Below are 14,931 nucleotides of genomic sequence, written 5' to 3'. Positions count from 1 at the left end.
AATCTTTCGGTTAATACTTAAGTCACCACAGGATGAAAAGTTTTTAATTTCTCTAAAGGATGAGTGAGGGCGCCCTCCGGGACCAGCCCCGTGGGCCCAGGGATTACCCGCCTGGTGGCATGTGGCCTGCTGGTGGCTGGAACAGGCCTCAGTCAGATGTCACCGTGCTCGGTCAGCCTGCGGGGCGAGAGGCCGAGGATTTGCTTCCTGTGAGCTGAGCAAGCCTTCATGAGTTGTGTTGTCTGCGATCCTGGGAGGAGCTGCTGCCAGGCGGTACCAGCGTGCCTGCCAGGCACTCTCGTCGCCCGTCTGAGACACCCTGTACTTTCACAGATGAGAGCTCCCTAATCACGTCCAGAGGGCCTCCTGGAGCTGACTAAATATTTGTCCTGGGTAGGCTCTCAGGCACCACTGAGTTCCCAGCACTCTGAGTGGGCCTTCCTGGGGTGGGGGTGGGCCTGGGCCTCAGCCTCTGCAGACGGGGCACGGGGTTGGCAGTTGGGAGAGGGAGAGCCAGGCTCTTGACTCAGCCCAGCTGTAGGCTCGCCTGGGGCTGAGTTAGGCAATGTGAGCATGACTGTGGGCACCAAACTCAGACCTCGAGTGAGAATCCCAGCTCTACTCTTTACTGCCTGCCCTTTAGGATGGGATTTAATCTCTCTAGGCCTCAGATGCTTGGTCTGTAAAACAGGGAGGTACGCGGATACCTACTTTGCGGGGTTGCTTTGAGAATTAAATGACAAGCCAAATTTAGCTCTAGCACATAGTGGCCCCTCAATAATTTAATGAATAACATTAATAGTAACAACAGTCACCACCATAACCTTTATGCATTTGCTTTCTTATCGCAGCAATAAAGTAGAAAGAATCATAGTTCAGGATTTGAATCTTGACTCTTATCATTGGCTTGTATTTCCTAGCAAGAATAATTAAAACACTGAACACTTACTGAAGACTCATGTGTCACATATACTAAATGCATTATCTCTTAACTTTACAACAATCATATGAGGCAGTTGCTGTTATCGCCTTGCTTTACAGATGAGGAAACTGAGGCACAGAGAGGCTAAGTTAGACCCCCAAGGTGACGCCACAAGAAATGGAGGAGGGAGACAATGAAAATGCGGGGATTTTTTTATCCTGAAGCTGGTAGTCTTAATTAATAGCCTCCATTTCTCTACCAGTAAAATGAATAAAGTAAGCCTCCGACGGAACACTCCACGTAGTGTCCTGTATGTGGATACATGATGCCTACAGGGGCTGCGCCACCTCCAAGTGGCTCTTACCCTGAAATCTGCAAGGTAGCCTGCACGCGCAGGGAGAGGAGGAGCTCAGTAAAAGTAAGAGTGATGGGGGAGTCTCGCCCAGCTCCCATCGCACTGTCTTGTTCTCACTGTCTGATGTGGTTTCCTCTGCCTCTTGCTCTAAGCAGCAGACCTGCTTGGACTGTAAGAAGAATTTCTGCGTGGCCTGTTCGAGCCAAGTGGGGAGCGGGCCCCGCCTCTGCCTTCTCTGCCAGCGTTTCCGAGCCACAGCCTTTCAGCGGGAGGAGCTCATGAAGATGAAGGTGAAGGACCTGAGGGACTATCTCAGCCTCCATGACATCTCTACCGACATGTGCCGGGAGAAAGAGGAGCTGGTGTTCTTGGTGCTTGGCCGGCAGCCTGTAATCTCCCAGGAGGGCAGGACTCATGCCCCCAGCCTGTCCCCGGACTCCCCCGAGCAGCAGGCCTTCCTGACCCAGCCTCACACCAGCACGGTACCTCCTACCTCACCCGGCCTCCCTTCTTCACCCCCAGCCCAGGCTCGGGACCGGCAGCAGGTACGGGCCCGTTTGCAGCCACACCATCTATGCCAGTTGGAGGGCTCGTTTTCCTCTCCCGCCTGCACCGTGGGAGTGGGGCAAGGTTAAGTGTCCGGATTATGTGATGCCTTTCTGCTTACTGATGAGGGATGATGTTTTCTGGACATCCAACTCACGTTTTGGCTTTTTTCAGGGATATTGATGCACGATACTGGGTGTTTGTGTTTTTTGTTTGTTTGTTTTAATTTTTTATTTTATTCATTTTTTTTTTTGGCTGCGTTGGGTCTTCGTTGCTGCGTGCGGGCTTTCTCTAGTTGAGGCGAGCGGGGGCTACTTACTCTTCACCGCAGTGCGCGGGCCTCTCACTGCAGTGGCCTCTCCCGTCACGGAGCATAGGCTCCAGGCACGTGGGCCTCAGTAGTTGTGGCGTGTGGGCTCAGCAGCTGTGGCTTGCGGGCTCTAGAGAGCGCAGGCTCAGTGGCCATGGCTCACGGGCCCAGCCGCTCCGTGGCACGTGGGATCCTCCCGGACCAGTGCTCGAACCTGTGTGCCCTGCACTGGCAGGTGGACTCAACCACTGCGCCACCAGGGAAGGCCTTTTGTTTGTTTTTAATATGTACATATCCCAGTTAGAGAGTTTTTAAAAATTCATTTTTCCAGAAATATTTTGAGAAAACTCACTGGTAGTCTTTGTGTTTAGTTCTGTTCAAATTGCCCTCCTACTTACTCACCTTTGTTGTGGTCTTCCTTGGCCGGATGGGGAACTCCGTTCCTCAGTGACCGTCACAAGGCACAAAGGAAGAAAAGCAACATGTAGAGGGAAGGGAGAGTGGGGAAACAGTGTGACTAGGACAAGGGCGCTGCTCCTCTTGCCAGCCTCTGTCTGGGTGGGGCAGTGGTTGGTGGGCTGTTGAACAGTAAGTAGCCTTACCAGCATCCTAGTGGGGCCTGGGAATGGTAAGCTCAGAGCAGCACATCGACTGAAACATGAACCAGGCATGAAAAGTACAGAAATGAGTAACACATTGCTTCTGTGCTGAGAAAGCCCCTCTAAGGGGAAGGTAGATACAGAAACCAACTATTGGATTAGAGTGATGCGGGCGGACCTCACCTCACCATTGTGTAAGGCATGATGGCATCCCGTAGACATACGTAGGTGCCTTAGTGAGCCTTTTACTTACATGGTTTGGGCAATAGTGGGAGGATTAGGACCTAAGAAATCCGTTTTCCACATCCAGTTTGTCACTGACTCTTGGGTCAGTTTGGGTGAGGTTTGAGCCTATAACAATGAAATGGGGTTAGTAATCCAGACCACTTTTGCTCTTGCCAGGATGTTGGGAGGACAGACTAGTGTGATCTCACGTCTAAAGGGCTTTGAGCCGCCTAGAGCAGGCACGTGCCAGTGTTGTCAGTTCCCACACAGGATGTGGATGGCTGCTACCTCTTGTTTATGATCACCTCCTTTGCCAGGATGGGGCCCCCTGATTCAGCTCTGACGAGCACTGAGGCATAAAGGCCACTGTGATAGCATGCTTTACCTTCAGGAAACTCAGCAGCTCCCTTGTTGGCTTGAGCCTGCTTTCTCCCCAGCACGCTCTGGAGTTTTAACTCTTCCCTCAGCTCTGGCTCTGTCTGCTGGACATGTTTGGGCTCCTGCTTTGACTTCCTCCCTTTGCTTGACTAAGTGCTTTTGCTGTGTTTATGGGGAGCCAGGAGAGTGCCTTGAGGGATTTTTTTTTCCCTCAAGAACCTTCAGGTGGCTTTTCCAATGAAAGGAGTCGGTTTTAAGCTTCCTTTCATTAATCAGAAGTTTCCAGACTGCACCCACAGGAGACACTGTGTACCGGATCTCACTGGGTACTTCTCTGATGTTTTCAGAGGGCCTTCAGGTCAGCTCACATCCCCTGTTCTGGTGAGGTCTGCATTTTGTCAGCCAGAAAAACAGGGGAAGCAAAGTAACTTGTGCGTGGCTGCCCGACGATTCTACAGCGAACTGCACCCAGGATGCAAATCTGCTTATACCATTCACCCTGCCAGGGCCCTTTCCTGTACCGTTAATGTCCTGGCAGTAGTTGCTGGTGAAGAAAGTGTGTGGAATAAGCACAACTGTGCACACATATTCATTGTAGATTTTGGTTTAGCCAGTGGGCAAACTGAAAAGACAGGAGCATACTTTGCAGCATGAGATCTAGTTTCTCTTTCCTGGAAAAGAAAGGACATACAAGAAGCTGTCTACTTAGGATGAGGTTAGGCTCTGAAAGACTTTTTGTAACTCCAAGGTGACACCAGGAGGCCAGTGTGTACTACACCGATGTAAATCTAAGAGAAAACTAGACGTTGTTTTGGATGCATCTCCGTACATGTGTACTATATGTGGGGGGGTATCGTTCCTTGGCATTTTTGGTGGTGATGGTTATTTCTACTCTTCACTGCCACTGTAGTTGCTTGCCTGTTCTTTTTTTTTGCAGTACGCGGGCCTCTCACTGCCGTGGCCTCTCCCGTTGTGGAGCACAGGCTCCGGACGCGCAGGCTCAGCGGCCATGGCTCACGGGCCCAGCCGCTCCGCGGCATGTGGGATCCTCCCGGACCGGGGCCTGAACCCGTGTCCCCTGCATCGGCAGGCGGGCTCTCAACCACTGCGCCACCAGGGGAGCCCGCTTGCCTGTTATTAATTAGCTCCGTATTATGCATCCTAATCTGAGATGAGCGGCTAGAGGCAGTGAGTGACTGGTTTCCTTTACTGAGACCAGTGGAAAAGGCCTGTGAGCTCACACACCTCTTTGCTCTGGGCTCACACCAGGCCCTTTGCCTGTTGGGAGCAGTGGGTGAAGAGGATCTAGTTAAGGGATTTGTGGCTTCAGTGGTGATGGGATTAGGAGGCTCACAGTTCTGACTACTCTGTGGCAAAACCTGAAGGAGTATCTAGGAGGAACCTTTTGAGAAGTTAGAATTCTAAGCAGAATGAAACTTCTTAAGCACAGGCGTTTGTCTTAAATAGTCTCAGGCTAATAAAAATTTTTGACCAGGTTTCAAGACAGCTCTCAGTAATAGTGTGCCCTGCTGGTTGGAGCATATTTCTAGAATGTGAGAGCAGCAACTAGCCAGAAGAGAGGGGTAACGTGGTGAGGGTCTGGAAACTTTGTCTCATCCAGGCCAGATGAGGAAGTGGGGGAGATTTTGTGTGGAGGAAGGGAAGCTGTGATATGAACAGCTGGGAAGAAAATAGTTGGCATTGGTCTGGGGGCAGAACCAGGGACGGTGGGCAGAAGTTGTCGGGAGGGTAGTTTGGGGTCAGTATCAGGAAAAAACTTGACAGTGGTCCCTCACAGGAGTGGACGTGTTATCTTCCTTTCACTCAGAGTGTTCAAACTGAGACTAAATTGACGGTGAGTGGCGGTTAATGCCGTCCTGGTGGTGGGCAGCATTAATGCATCTTGTTCTATAGTTGAAATCTATTTCTATTGCTTCCCTGCCTGACAAAGTCAGTGTTAAAGAGCGGGCTTTTGTAGTGCTGTTATGCGAGACTCCAGATTTCCGGGGGAGATGGGAATGCGTTTTGGATATGGTGTGAGCTGGCAAGAGGCCCATGCTATCCCTGGGACATCTCTGTGGATGTGATGGCACCTTTTTCTTCCCACAGGCCAATGGCCATGTGTCTCAGGACCAAGAGGAACCCGTCTACCTGCAGAGCACAGCCAGAGCACCTGCTGAGGAAGAGACGCAGGTGGGGCCCCTGCTTGGGTCTGTGCCTTTGCCTTTGCTCTTTCACTGGCGTTCTTAGGATGTTATTAGGAACCTCCTGTCAGACTCAAAGTGGAGAGAGGAGAATCAGTGTGTGATGATAGTCCTTCTGAAATTCTGTTCTCAGGGGTGGAGTTTAGTGTTAGCATTCCAAATTAACCTTTGTGGCTGTCAGTGTGTTCGTGTGGAGTTGTGAGTCACAGTGGAGACTGGGGAGCCACATGGCCCATTAGTTTCCAGTCTCTTGACTTTCTAAGAGCTGCCAGAGGGCAGGCTCCCGGTGCCGCTGTGCAAATCTTGTTCTTTTCTTCTGCTTCTAGCACACAGTAGCCATTGTTAGGGGAAGGAAGTCAGATAATCAGGAGGAAAGATGGGAGGGAGTTCAGGCCTCAGCCGTGGCGGGCCCAGTGCACAGGGGGGCACAGCCATGGGGCCGTGGAGCTATTGTCACGGGTGCGTAGAGAGGATGCTTGACCGGGAGGTGGGCTCCTTCGTGGGAAAGCAGAACTGTCTCCGGGGGAGAAGGACCAACACCATTCTCGGTAGTTTCTGCTGCTGCGTTTAGTCGTCACAGCAACCCTGTGGGGCAGGTCTGCTGCCTCTTCTTCATGGAGGGGCAGTTGGGCTCCGAGAGGTGAGCCACTTGCCTGATACTATTCAGTACTAATCAGCGGAGGAATCGGGATTCAAAGCCAGGGCCACCTGCCTCAGACTGCAGCTCCTTCTACCGGGTCACGCTGCTGGGCGGGTCGGGCCGGCTGCGCCTGAGCACAGGGCTCGGGTTGGGAAGGGACCGCGGTCTCTCTTGCGATGCAGGGCGCCATGCCAGCTACTACTCCTGTTCCTACTCCTCTTGAGGCCAGTCACCAAAAGCACGGGGTGATGAGTGCTCTGGGGTCCTGGGAGGGAGAGCCTGCGTTGGGGGAGCTGAGCCCACCGATCTCATCTTTGCCTTTGCAGTCTGTTGACTCAGAGGACAGCTTCGTCCCAGGCCGGAGGGCCTCTCTGTCTGACCTGACCGACCTGGAGGACATTGAAGGTCTAACCGTGCGGCAGCTCAAAGAGATCCTGGCTCGCAACTTCGTCAACTACAAGGGCTGCTGTGAGAAGTGGGAGCTGATGGAGAGGGTGACGCGGCTGTACAAGGATCAGAAGGGGCTACAGCACCTGGGTGAGGGGCCGCCTGGGTGACAGCTGCACGGAGTTCCAGAGTGTTTGCTGTCTCGCTTGAGAGTCGACATTGACCTGACTAAGTTTCCCTGCTTTTAGCCCAGGAAGGAGTCACCTTACACATGTGCAGCCTCTAATAATAGCTGTCCTTTGGAGTTGAGGGCTGGGATTGGGTTAGGCATCATGTACATGTATTTACTCCTCAGGGCAGCCTGTGAAATAGGCGTTATTAGTGTCTTCCTTTTATTGTAGAGCCCAGATTTGAACTGAGGATTTCCTGGTCCAAGTCCATGGCCTTTCCCCACACACGTCACCCCTGCCATACTGACTACTGCCTTTACCAGTACTCCTTCTTTGCACACATGGTGCAAGAACACTGTGTCCTGCCTGCACTTGGGCTGTTCATTTCCCAAAGCATGGTATCATTTTCAGCGATGCCCAGTAAAATATCAAGGTCTGTGCTCAGATGAGTTTGGAAAAAAAAAAAAAAGAAACTTTATGTCCCTGCTGCTGATTCATGGTGGATGAATAATGGAACAGTAAAGGCAGAGAAGTCCTGCAGAAGAGAGAGGAGTTGAGCCGTGTGGAACTCTGCATTTCCTGAAGTGACTTCACCCAGAACCTACCCCCGCCCCCTGCCCCCCAACAACCCCTCCCCCGCTGATTTGGTCCTGCAGGTCGTTTTGACTCCTTGCCTGCTAACAGTGGTTGAAGTCAGATTTGGGGCTCTCCTATCCCAGAAGCTCAGATTCGTCAGAGTTAGGGGACATCTGACTGGTCACCTGATCACAGACTCTCCCCTTTGGGATCGTCCCCAGAACCTCCCTAGAGTGGGGAGGACCTGGGACTAGGAGATGGCTCCGCCGGGGGGCTGCATCCCGACTCCCTGGCTGACTGGAGCAGACTGTTTCTCCTTTCTTGACTTAGTGCTGGCTTCAGAAGCATCAGAAAAGGACATTGTGCTTATGCAGTATCCTTCCTGCTTGGCAGTTTTGTTCATGGCAAAGCAGTGGAATCTCTCTAAGACTAGACCAGACACCCCGGCAGGAGCTGTGTGTGAGTCCTCCGCACGTAGGGGGAGTGAGGAGGGCGGGTGTTCTGTCTGGGCTCTTGGCCGGCCTGGTTCCCAGCAGGCAAGCAGTCAGAGTTCGGAAGTGAAGGCAGGGTGGCTGGAGACTTTCCTCGTGCCGTCACATATTCAGACGCCTTCTTTCTCTTTCCTTTCCAGTGTGTGGTGCTGAAGACCAAAACGGTATGTAGTTGTTCCTGTTTGGGAACAGACTTAGGCTCTTAGCTCTTCTGTCCTTCCCCTCCTTCAGCCGTGATTCCTGTTATCAGTCTAAGAATTCATGTCAGCGTCCAGAGAGGGTGTGGGGGAATTCACTGGGAACCAAGGCTTTTCAGCATCTCTGGAAATTCTCATCCCTGTCCCCGTGGAGGGACAAGAGTGGCAGGACACCTAGGGGCAGCCTGATCTGCATGCCTCTGGGTTGTCAGAGCTCAGAAGCCAGCATTTGTAAAATATTCAGCAAAGCAAGTGGTGGCATGTGGCACATCCGGTGCATTTCCCACACTCCTGGGGCTAAGGCACTCCCTCCCCTATAGTTTTCACTCCATTTTGGTCTGAGTGGGAAGGGTTTCTGTGTACACCCTCAGGGAAATCACTTGGGATGTTTATCAGCTTCTGGTACCAACTAAAAAGAAAGGGTGGTGGGAACTTCCCTGGTGGTCCAGTGGTTAGGACTCTGAGCTTCCACTGCAGGGGGTGCGGGTTCGATCCCGGGTCGGGAACGAAGATCCCACATGCCGCGCGGGGTGGCCCAAAAAAAAAAAAAAAAAAAAAAAAGAAAAAGCGTGGTGACCTGACAGCCTTGTTTGTACAGGGCTGGGTAGTGGTTAGAACTGCTCTGGGGATAGATCGGCGCTCAGCTGCCACAAACTCACCCATGTGTTAAAGACCACCACTGGGCCTTTGGGCACCTCCAGAACACACTGCAGGAATCTTGACTGCAGATCCAAATCATTCTAAAACATGCTAGACCTTTTTGAAAGCCTAAAGGCTACATGGCTGTTTTACTAAATAACAAATTTGGAGAGTCTTCTGAAAAAGTTTTAAAGTGCTTTGCAGGTCCCTACACTACTCTGAGAACATCCTTTCTTGGGGAAGAGCTCACAATCATATAGCTCAGAATGGGGCACAGTCTTCTGGATGATAAATTCTCAAGAGTTGAACTCCCCCAAATCATTTGGAGTTCTAGACCCACTCCCTCATCTGATACCAAGATCTGGCCAATCCACTTGGTGTCTTTCTTTTTCTGATTCCCTGGAAGAATGCTGGCAACTGAGTTGATGAATTTGTTAATCCTGATAGAAATAATCAGTAATGAAATTCTATAAATTACTCCAGCTCATCTTAGGTATTTATATAGTTCAGTTGTTTCCAAACCTTCCCTGTTAGGGCCAACAGCTCCTCAAAGGGGTAAATAGATTTCACTACCTCTTACAGCCAGCCTTCCTCAAGTGTTTCTTGACTTTCTGAATAGTCCAGGGAACAGGAAAAGAAAGTGCAGAGGCAATGGAGTGTGAGAGAATTCCTTGTGGAACCGTAGAGGTGGCTGGTATGGGGCCAGTTGCCTGTTTATAGCTACCTGGTTCAGGCTACCATTTAAAACATGCTGGGGATGGTTGGCTTTGGGGAAGTGAAGGTTTTTCTGTTCCTGCAGCTAACCTAGGATGCTGGTCATGCCCACTGTATCTTACCACTTGCACAAGCCAGTTAGCCTTGTCGAGAACTGTGCACTGAGCAGTTAATACTCTCTTGGCAGTCCCTGCCCTCAGGCCCCTTGCCCAGAAGTCCGCCTGCCTGGATTTGAACCCTTGGGCAAGCCACTTAACCCTTTGGTCTCAGTTGCCTCATCTATAAAATGAGTAACAAGAGTACCTGCTTCATAGTTTTTGTGAGGATCCAATGAGTTAAAACATGCAAAGCATTTAGGACCCTGCTAGCACCTGTAAGCTTGCAATAAATGTGGGCTGTTATCACTCCCTTGGGAGATGTTCATTTGTCAGACATTTAGAGAGCACCTACCATGTGACTGGTCGCAGGGATTCAAAGATGAAAATCAGACCTCAGAGCACATAGCAGATGCTTTTAGTACATTATTATAGAAATTGATTGCATTTGTTGAATTTAGGGGCCCATAGTGTAGTAGGGAGACAAGTAGGCAAACTGAAAAATTCTCATGCAGTGTGATGAGCGTCGCGAGAGTATGATAAAGCTGTGTGTGGGGAGCAGAGAAGAGGGATCCATAATCTCTGCCGGGTTCTTGCACCACGACGTCTCCTCAGAGGAAGCCTGGGGGTCGTCTGTGGCATGGCCCAGGGGCTCCTGTGATCCTTGGCTTTATTAAATTGGGGATATGTTTACATATAAGCCTCATGATCCTTAGTGAGCCATTCATTACAGCTCCATTTATATCTAAACTTTTCTGAACCAGTTTTATCTTTTCATCATGTTCTACCTCAGAGAATATTGAGTCCCTAAGTGCCACTCACTGGCTGTATTACAGCCTCAGTTGTCTGAAAATTATTTCTTTTAAGCTTTGAGGACTTTGCCTTATTTAGTTCTCATGTTCTGGGGACGTCTTTGATCTACAAGTACTTGACTCTTCAAATCTATAGCCTGACCTATAGAGGTGCAGATTAAACAAAGAAGTGAAATTAACTACTGGGGAAATGTTTTCTTGGAGTTCAGTTTGAGTGAAGTATGTGGATTTGGGGGGGCTGTTCCCAGTGTGCCTGTTCTCCCCCTGTCCCCCAACCCCGTACACTTAGACAGTCTTCTTACTTTCCTCTCTACCCCCTTTCTGCTGTGTGTGTCCAGGGGGAGCAGTGCCATCCAGCCTGGAGGAGAACCTGTGTCGGATCTGCATGGACTCGCCCATCGACTGTGTTCTGCTGGAGTGCGGCCACATGGTCACCTGTACCAAGTGTGGCAAGCGCATGAACGAGTGTCCCATCTGCCGGCAGTACGTGATCCGAGCCGTGCACGTCTTCCGATCCTGAGGGCTTGTACCAGCTTCTTCAGTGCCTTACAGGGACATAGCTCGAGGTGTCTGGGCCCACAGTTGGCCAGCTTGCAGGGGGGCAGCCTAACAAGAAAATCTGCAGTGTTCCCAAGACCAGGGCAAGCAAGATGCTCTGTCACCTCTGGGCATGCACAGATCGCACAGGCAAGTCCCTGTTTCAGCGATCTTGGGGTGATGATGGTAACTGATGAAGAGAGGACTTTCTGGAATTTGGACTGTATCTTCCTCCCTTCCTCTGAGAACCTAAACAGTTTCACCTTTCCTCCTGTAGCCCACCCATCCCCCTGAGCTGCGTGTCTCTGTTCCACCCATCGGAAGTCCTGGTAGAAATGGCTCTCTTCTTCCCCAGCACATCTGGATTCATTTCTGGTCCCTCTGGCTTTCTGTGCTTTAACCGACCTTTGCTAAAGTCTCTTGCTACATTACCTAAAATCCATGTGTTTCTTCAGACCAAAAAGATGTTAGCTTCCCAGACCAATAGTGATCCTCCTTAGGACAGAATTTGGCCCAGTAAACTCATTTCTGGCGAGAAATGAAACACAAATGCTATGGAAAAAATTTGAAGTCATTAAGAGTTGCTTCCTTAAGTGCTGGGATTGGAAGCTATCAGTCTCTTGACCTGACCTTGGCAGTCAACAAAGCATCTGGCTTTCAAACTGCTGGGAAATTGCAGTCTCTGTGCGCGAGATGGTGCGTGGATCGTCTCTGCTGCTTCTCTTGGGGCCTGACTTTGTGCCATCCTTAATTTTAGTTTATGAGAAAAGGGAAAGCATTGGGTGGAAGCAGTGGCTTTCTGCTTGGCTTTGCCTTGTCCCAACAGCCAGCCTTAAACCACTTTCCCCTGAGCATGAGGTCCCTCTTTCCCATGGAGGTTTTAAACATGGTCTCACTGAAGGCACAGAGAGAGCCTCACGCTTCTCTAGCCAGACTTCTCATGAAGCTCCCAGAGACTGAGCATGTAAGACAGAGCACCTAAGAGGTGTCAGAAGGTACTGAACGAGGCTGGATTCAGCCCTTGAGCAGAGAGCTGGAAGTCTTAGTTCCCCAGGTTGGTGGGGACTCCCTACTCCCATTTCCTTTCTCAGCCTGCTGATTTAGGGGCAGGTCAGGAAGAAGCATTCTCTAGGCCCTTTAGGAAGGGCCGTGCAACGAACAGGTGATGTTCTCGAGCCCTCTTAGTGTCTTTTCACCACTGGAAGAGCTTAAGTTTGCCGGAGAAGCTTAACCAAGCACAAACGTATGTACTGTGTACTATCAGAAGAGCGGTGTGTGCTGCCGTCACTACTGGGCGAGCTATGCAAACCCTTGAACACCCGAAGGCCTTGGCAGTCCCCCCACCCCCACCCCATGCAGCCAAGATCTCTCACACTGGAAGAACCAGTCATGACTTTGAAAGCAGTGGGAAACCTCTAAGAGGACCTGTTTATTGGTACAGACATGTTTAATGCTTTCTGTCAACCACTAATCTCTTTTGGGGGAGTGAAATAATTTTAAAGTGGTTGTCAGCTGAACACTGGACCACTTACCTTGACATTATACCAAGTCCTGGGTGATTTGATTCTGAGCTACAGCCTTTGTAGGAACTGGGGGAGTCAAGAAATTTCCCTATAAAGACATCGTCTTTCACCTTTCTGCTGGACAGTAAATACTACAGTTTACAGTGCCTACCAGTTTAACAAAGGATTCAGCTACTCCTCAATTCCACTGTGAAACAGGTCTACATGTATGCAGCTCAGTTACAACCTAGCAATAACTTCAGGGCAGAAGCTGGCTGTCTCCCTACTTAAAACTTGCTTTCTCTGCTGAGGCCTTACCTCTCCCTACCTCCCAACTTCCCTCTTAGACATGAGTTAATAATATCCTGATGGTTGGTCTGTAACCTCAGTAAGAATTAGAACTGATGTCATTTACTCATTTTGGAGAAAGAACTTGCCTTCAAGTCTTCTAACCTCTTTTGGTGGTTTCCATTTAGGAAAAAAAGGTGGCAAACACCTCCCCCCACTTTTTTTGTATCTTCTTTATTCCTACACCAGGTAAAAGTTGGGAATTCTAAGATCCCAGTTCAGTTACTATCTAACCTAGGTAGAAAACTTGACTTTCATCCTTGAATATTCTCTCCTGCTCCTCATAGGTCCTTGGTCTTAATTATCATGGAAACATCTAATTCTTCCATTATTCCATGGCTTTTGCTGTGACTGTTCTGAGGTTTCAGTTGAGACTTTGTTTTAAAAGACATGGACAGCTGACTGGTTCATAATACATTGGAATAGCTGGATCCAAACTAGTAAGAATAAGCTGTACAGGAATTAGTGCTCAATATAAAATGTATAAATTTGTTGAAATCTTTTGGATGTGAATGTGTCATTTCAAGTGGCTTATGTTAAGATTTTCTCAGACTTACTTGGGTGTTAAGAGCAAACCCAAATGTGTATTTTTTGTTACGGAGCTCTGCTTTATAACTTTGTAATAAAGTTTCAATATAGATGCCTGTCTGATCTGGTGTGAGGATACCAGAGGTCTGACAGTTAAGACTGACATAAGCTGACAAACCACAGGCTAATCCCAGGCACACAGGCATGCTCTTGAGAGACTGCATTATTTTTGGAGATGCTTGGGCCATGTGGCCTTGGTCATGGAAGAGCCTAGAAGAGGATGGGACCTGGGTAGGAAAAAGGACCAATCCTAAGTCCAAATAGGAAAAAGCAAGTGAGTTCAGGCATGGGACACTGATTTGGTAGAGGCAGACCTTAAAGATGTGGGTAGAAAGGAATCTAAGGACAGCCAGGGTGCCTAGTTAAGTCTTCAGGTGACCCTGGGAGATGGACAGTAGCTTGTGGATACAGCTGTGGTGGCTGGAGTGTGGCTCAGAGGTTGGCCCAGCATCGAGGGCAGAGTGCCCTGTCTGCAGGTCTGTACGCCTGCCTGACCAGGTGTCCAGGGGAGGAGACCCCTGAGTAGGCCGCCTTTGGGAGAGCTGGATTAGTGCAGATCTGCCCTGTGACTGAGGAAAGAAGAAATCTTGCCAAAAGGGCATAAAGCCTCGAGGCTGAGCCGTAGCACTTTGTCCTCATTGTTCTGGGCAGCTGACCTGTTCAGCACCCTGGATGACCTCTTGTCTGTTGCCAACCAGCAGCAAGTAAACAAAGGCTCGGAGGAGGGCAGGCCTCCAGCACTCTGCTGGGGAGGTGTAAGATGATGTTGTTTACGGTCTGTGGAAATACATGGATACAAAATCACATCTAACCTCAGCAGCAAAGAAAAATTGTGTCGGAAAGACTGGAAGGAAATAAACACCTTGTACAGTGAACTGAAGACAACACACCCAGCGAGGCAGGGAGGGGCTGAGGGGCTGAGCTCATGACCGAGACTCCCCACTCTGCAGCACACCCTGAGTGAGAGACCAGCTAGGCAAAAGGGCAGTGTCTGTGTCCGTGGGCAAAATCCTGAGGGGAGAGCCCTGTTCCGCTGCTCTGTCCAGTTGCTTGGCCTGAGGAGGCTGGAGACGGGATGACAATTTATGTAGGTCAGTGCTCAGAGGAGCAGCTTTTGTTTCCACAGAGGACAGAATAAAGTGTCATCTTCTCAACAGTGAAGCCAGACTGAATGGTGCCTATTCAGAAACACCAAATGTCCTGGCCTAGAGTCAGGGCACCACCCCCTCCTGCCCTTCCTCCCGACACATTTTCAGCAGCAGCTGGAAATCCCAGTCAATCAGGTTGGAGTTGGCCTCCCAGCAGAGTGTGACCTCAGCTGAGCACACTGGAGGAGGCCGGGGCAAGGCGGTGGCCCAGACTCAGACTCATGCTCGGTATGCTCCAGAGACTGAGTCACATTAACCTCACTCACAGGGGCTGGACAAACAAGCCTGCCAATCTGTTGATAAGAAAAAACAGAATGGACCCTCAGAAGTCAGCAGAACTAGTTGGAAGTCAGTTTAAAACCAGATGGTGACATGATGAGCCTGCACTCAGACCAGAGTGGGCTGTACCGCACAGGTGCGAGGCTGTGGAGGTGGTCTGACAGGGTTCTGAAGTCAGAGGCCAGGCCCCAGTCGCCTGGGCAGGGTCTGGACATGCACACCAGTGCTGATCTTCCCAACTCTAGATCACTACGTGCCAGGCTCTGTGC

At 50.2% G+C, this 14,931-nt stretch overlaps 1 protein-coding gene across 5 annotated transcripts in view; it reads left to right on the top strand.

Annotated features, from left to right (window-relative positions):
* Window positions 1-13,287, top strand: part of RFFL (ring finger and FYVE like domain containing E3 ubiquitin protein ligase) — a 69,663-nt gene extending 56,376 nt beyond the window's left edge. For 4 of the 5 annotated variants that reach the window (XM_029213254.1, XM_029213255.1, XM_029213252.1 and 1 more), the window contains 5 exons: window positions 1,433-1,822; window positions 5,445-5,528; window positions 6,506-6,716; window positions 7,944-7,967; window positions 10,599-13,287. In XM_029213254.1, the coding sequence (XP_029069087.1) occupies window positions 1,433-1,822; window positions 5,445-5,528; window positions 6,506-6,716; window positions 7,944-7,967; window positions 10,599-10,780 (891 nt within the window). In that variant the 3' untranslated portion in view covers window positions 10,781-13,287. Of the gene's footprint in view, window positions 1-1,432; window positions 1,823-5,444; window positions 5,529-6,505; window positions 7,772-7,943; window positions 7,968-10,598 lie in introns of all 5 variants that reach the window. The other variant, XR_003792086.1, reaches the window with a different exon arrangement.
* The last annotated feature ends 1,644 nt before the right edge of the window (window positions 13,288-14,931 follow it).

The sequence above is a fragment of the Monodon monoceros genome, unplaced genomic scaffold (genome assembly GCF_005190385.1).
Source record: "Monodon monoceros isolate NGI ecotype Baffin Bay Population unplaced genomic scaffold, NGI_Narwhal_1 Super_Scaffold_9, whole genome shotgun sequence".
NCBI classification, from domain to species: domain Eukaryota; kingdom Metazoa; phylum Chordata; class Mammalia; order Artiodactyla; family Monodontidae; genus Monodon; species Monodon monoceros.
The sequence above is the reverse complement of the archived record's forward strand: the minus strand, read 5'-3'. Positions and strand labels throughout refer to the sequence as shown.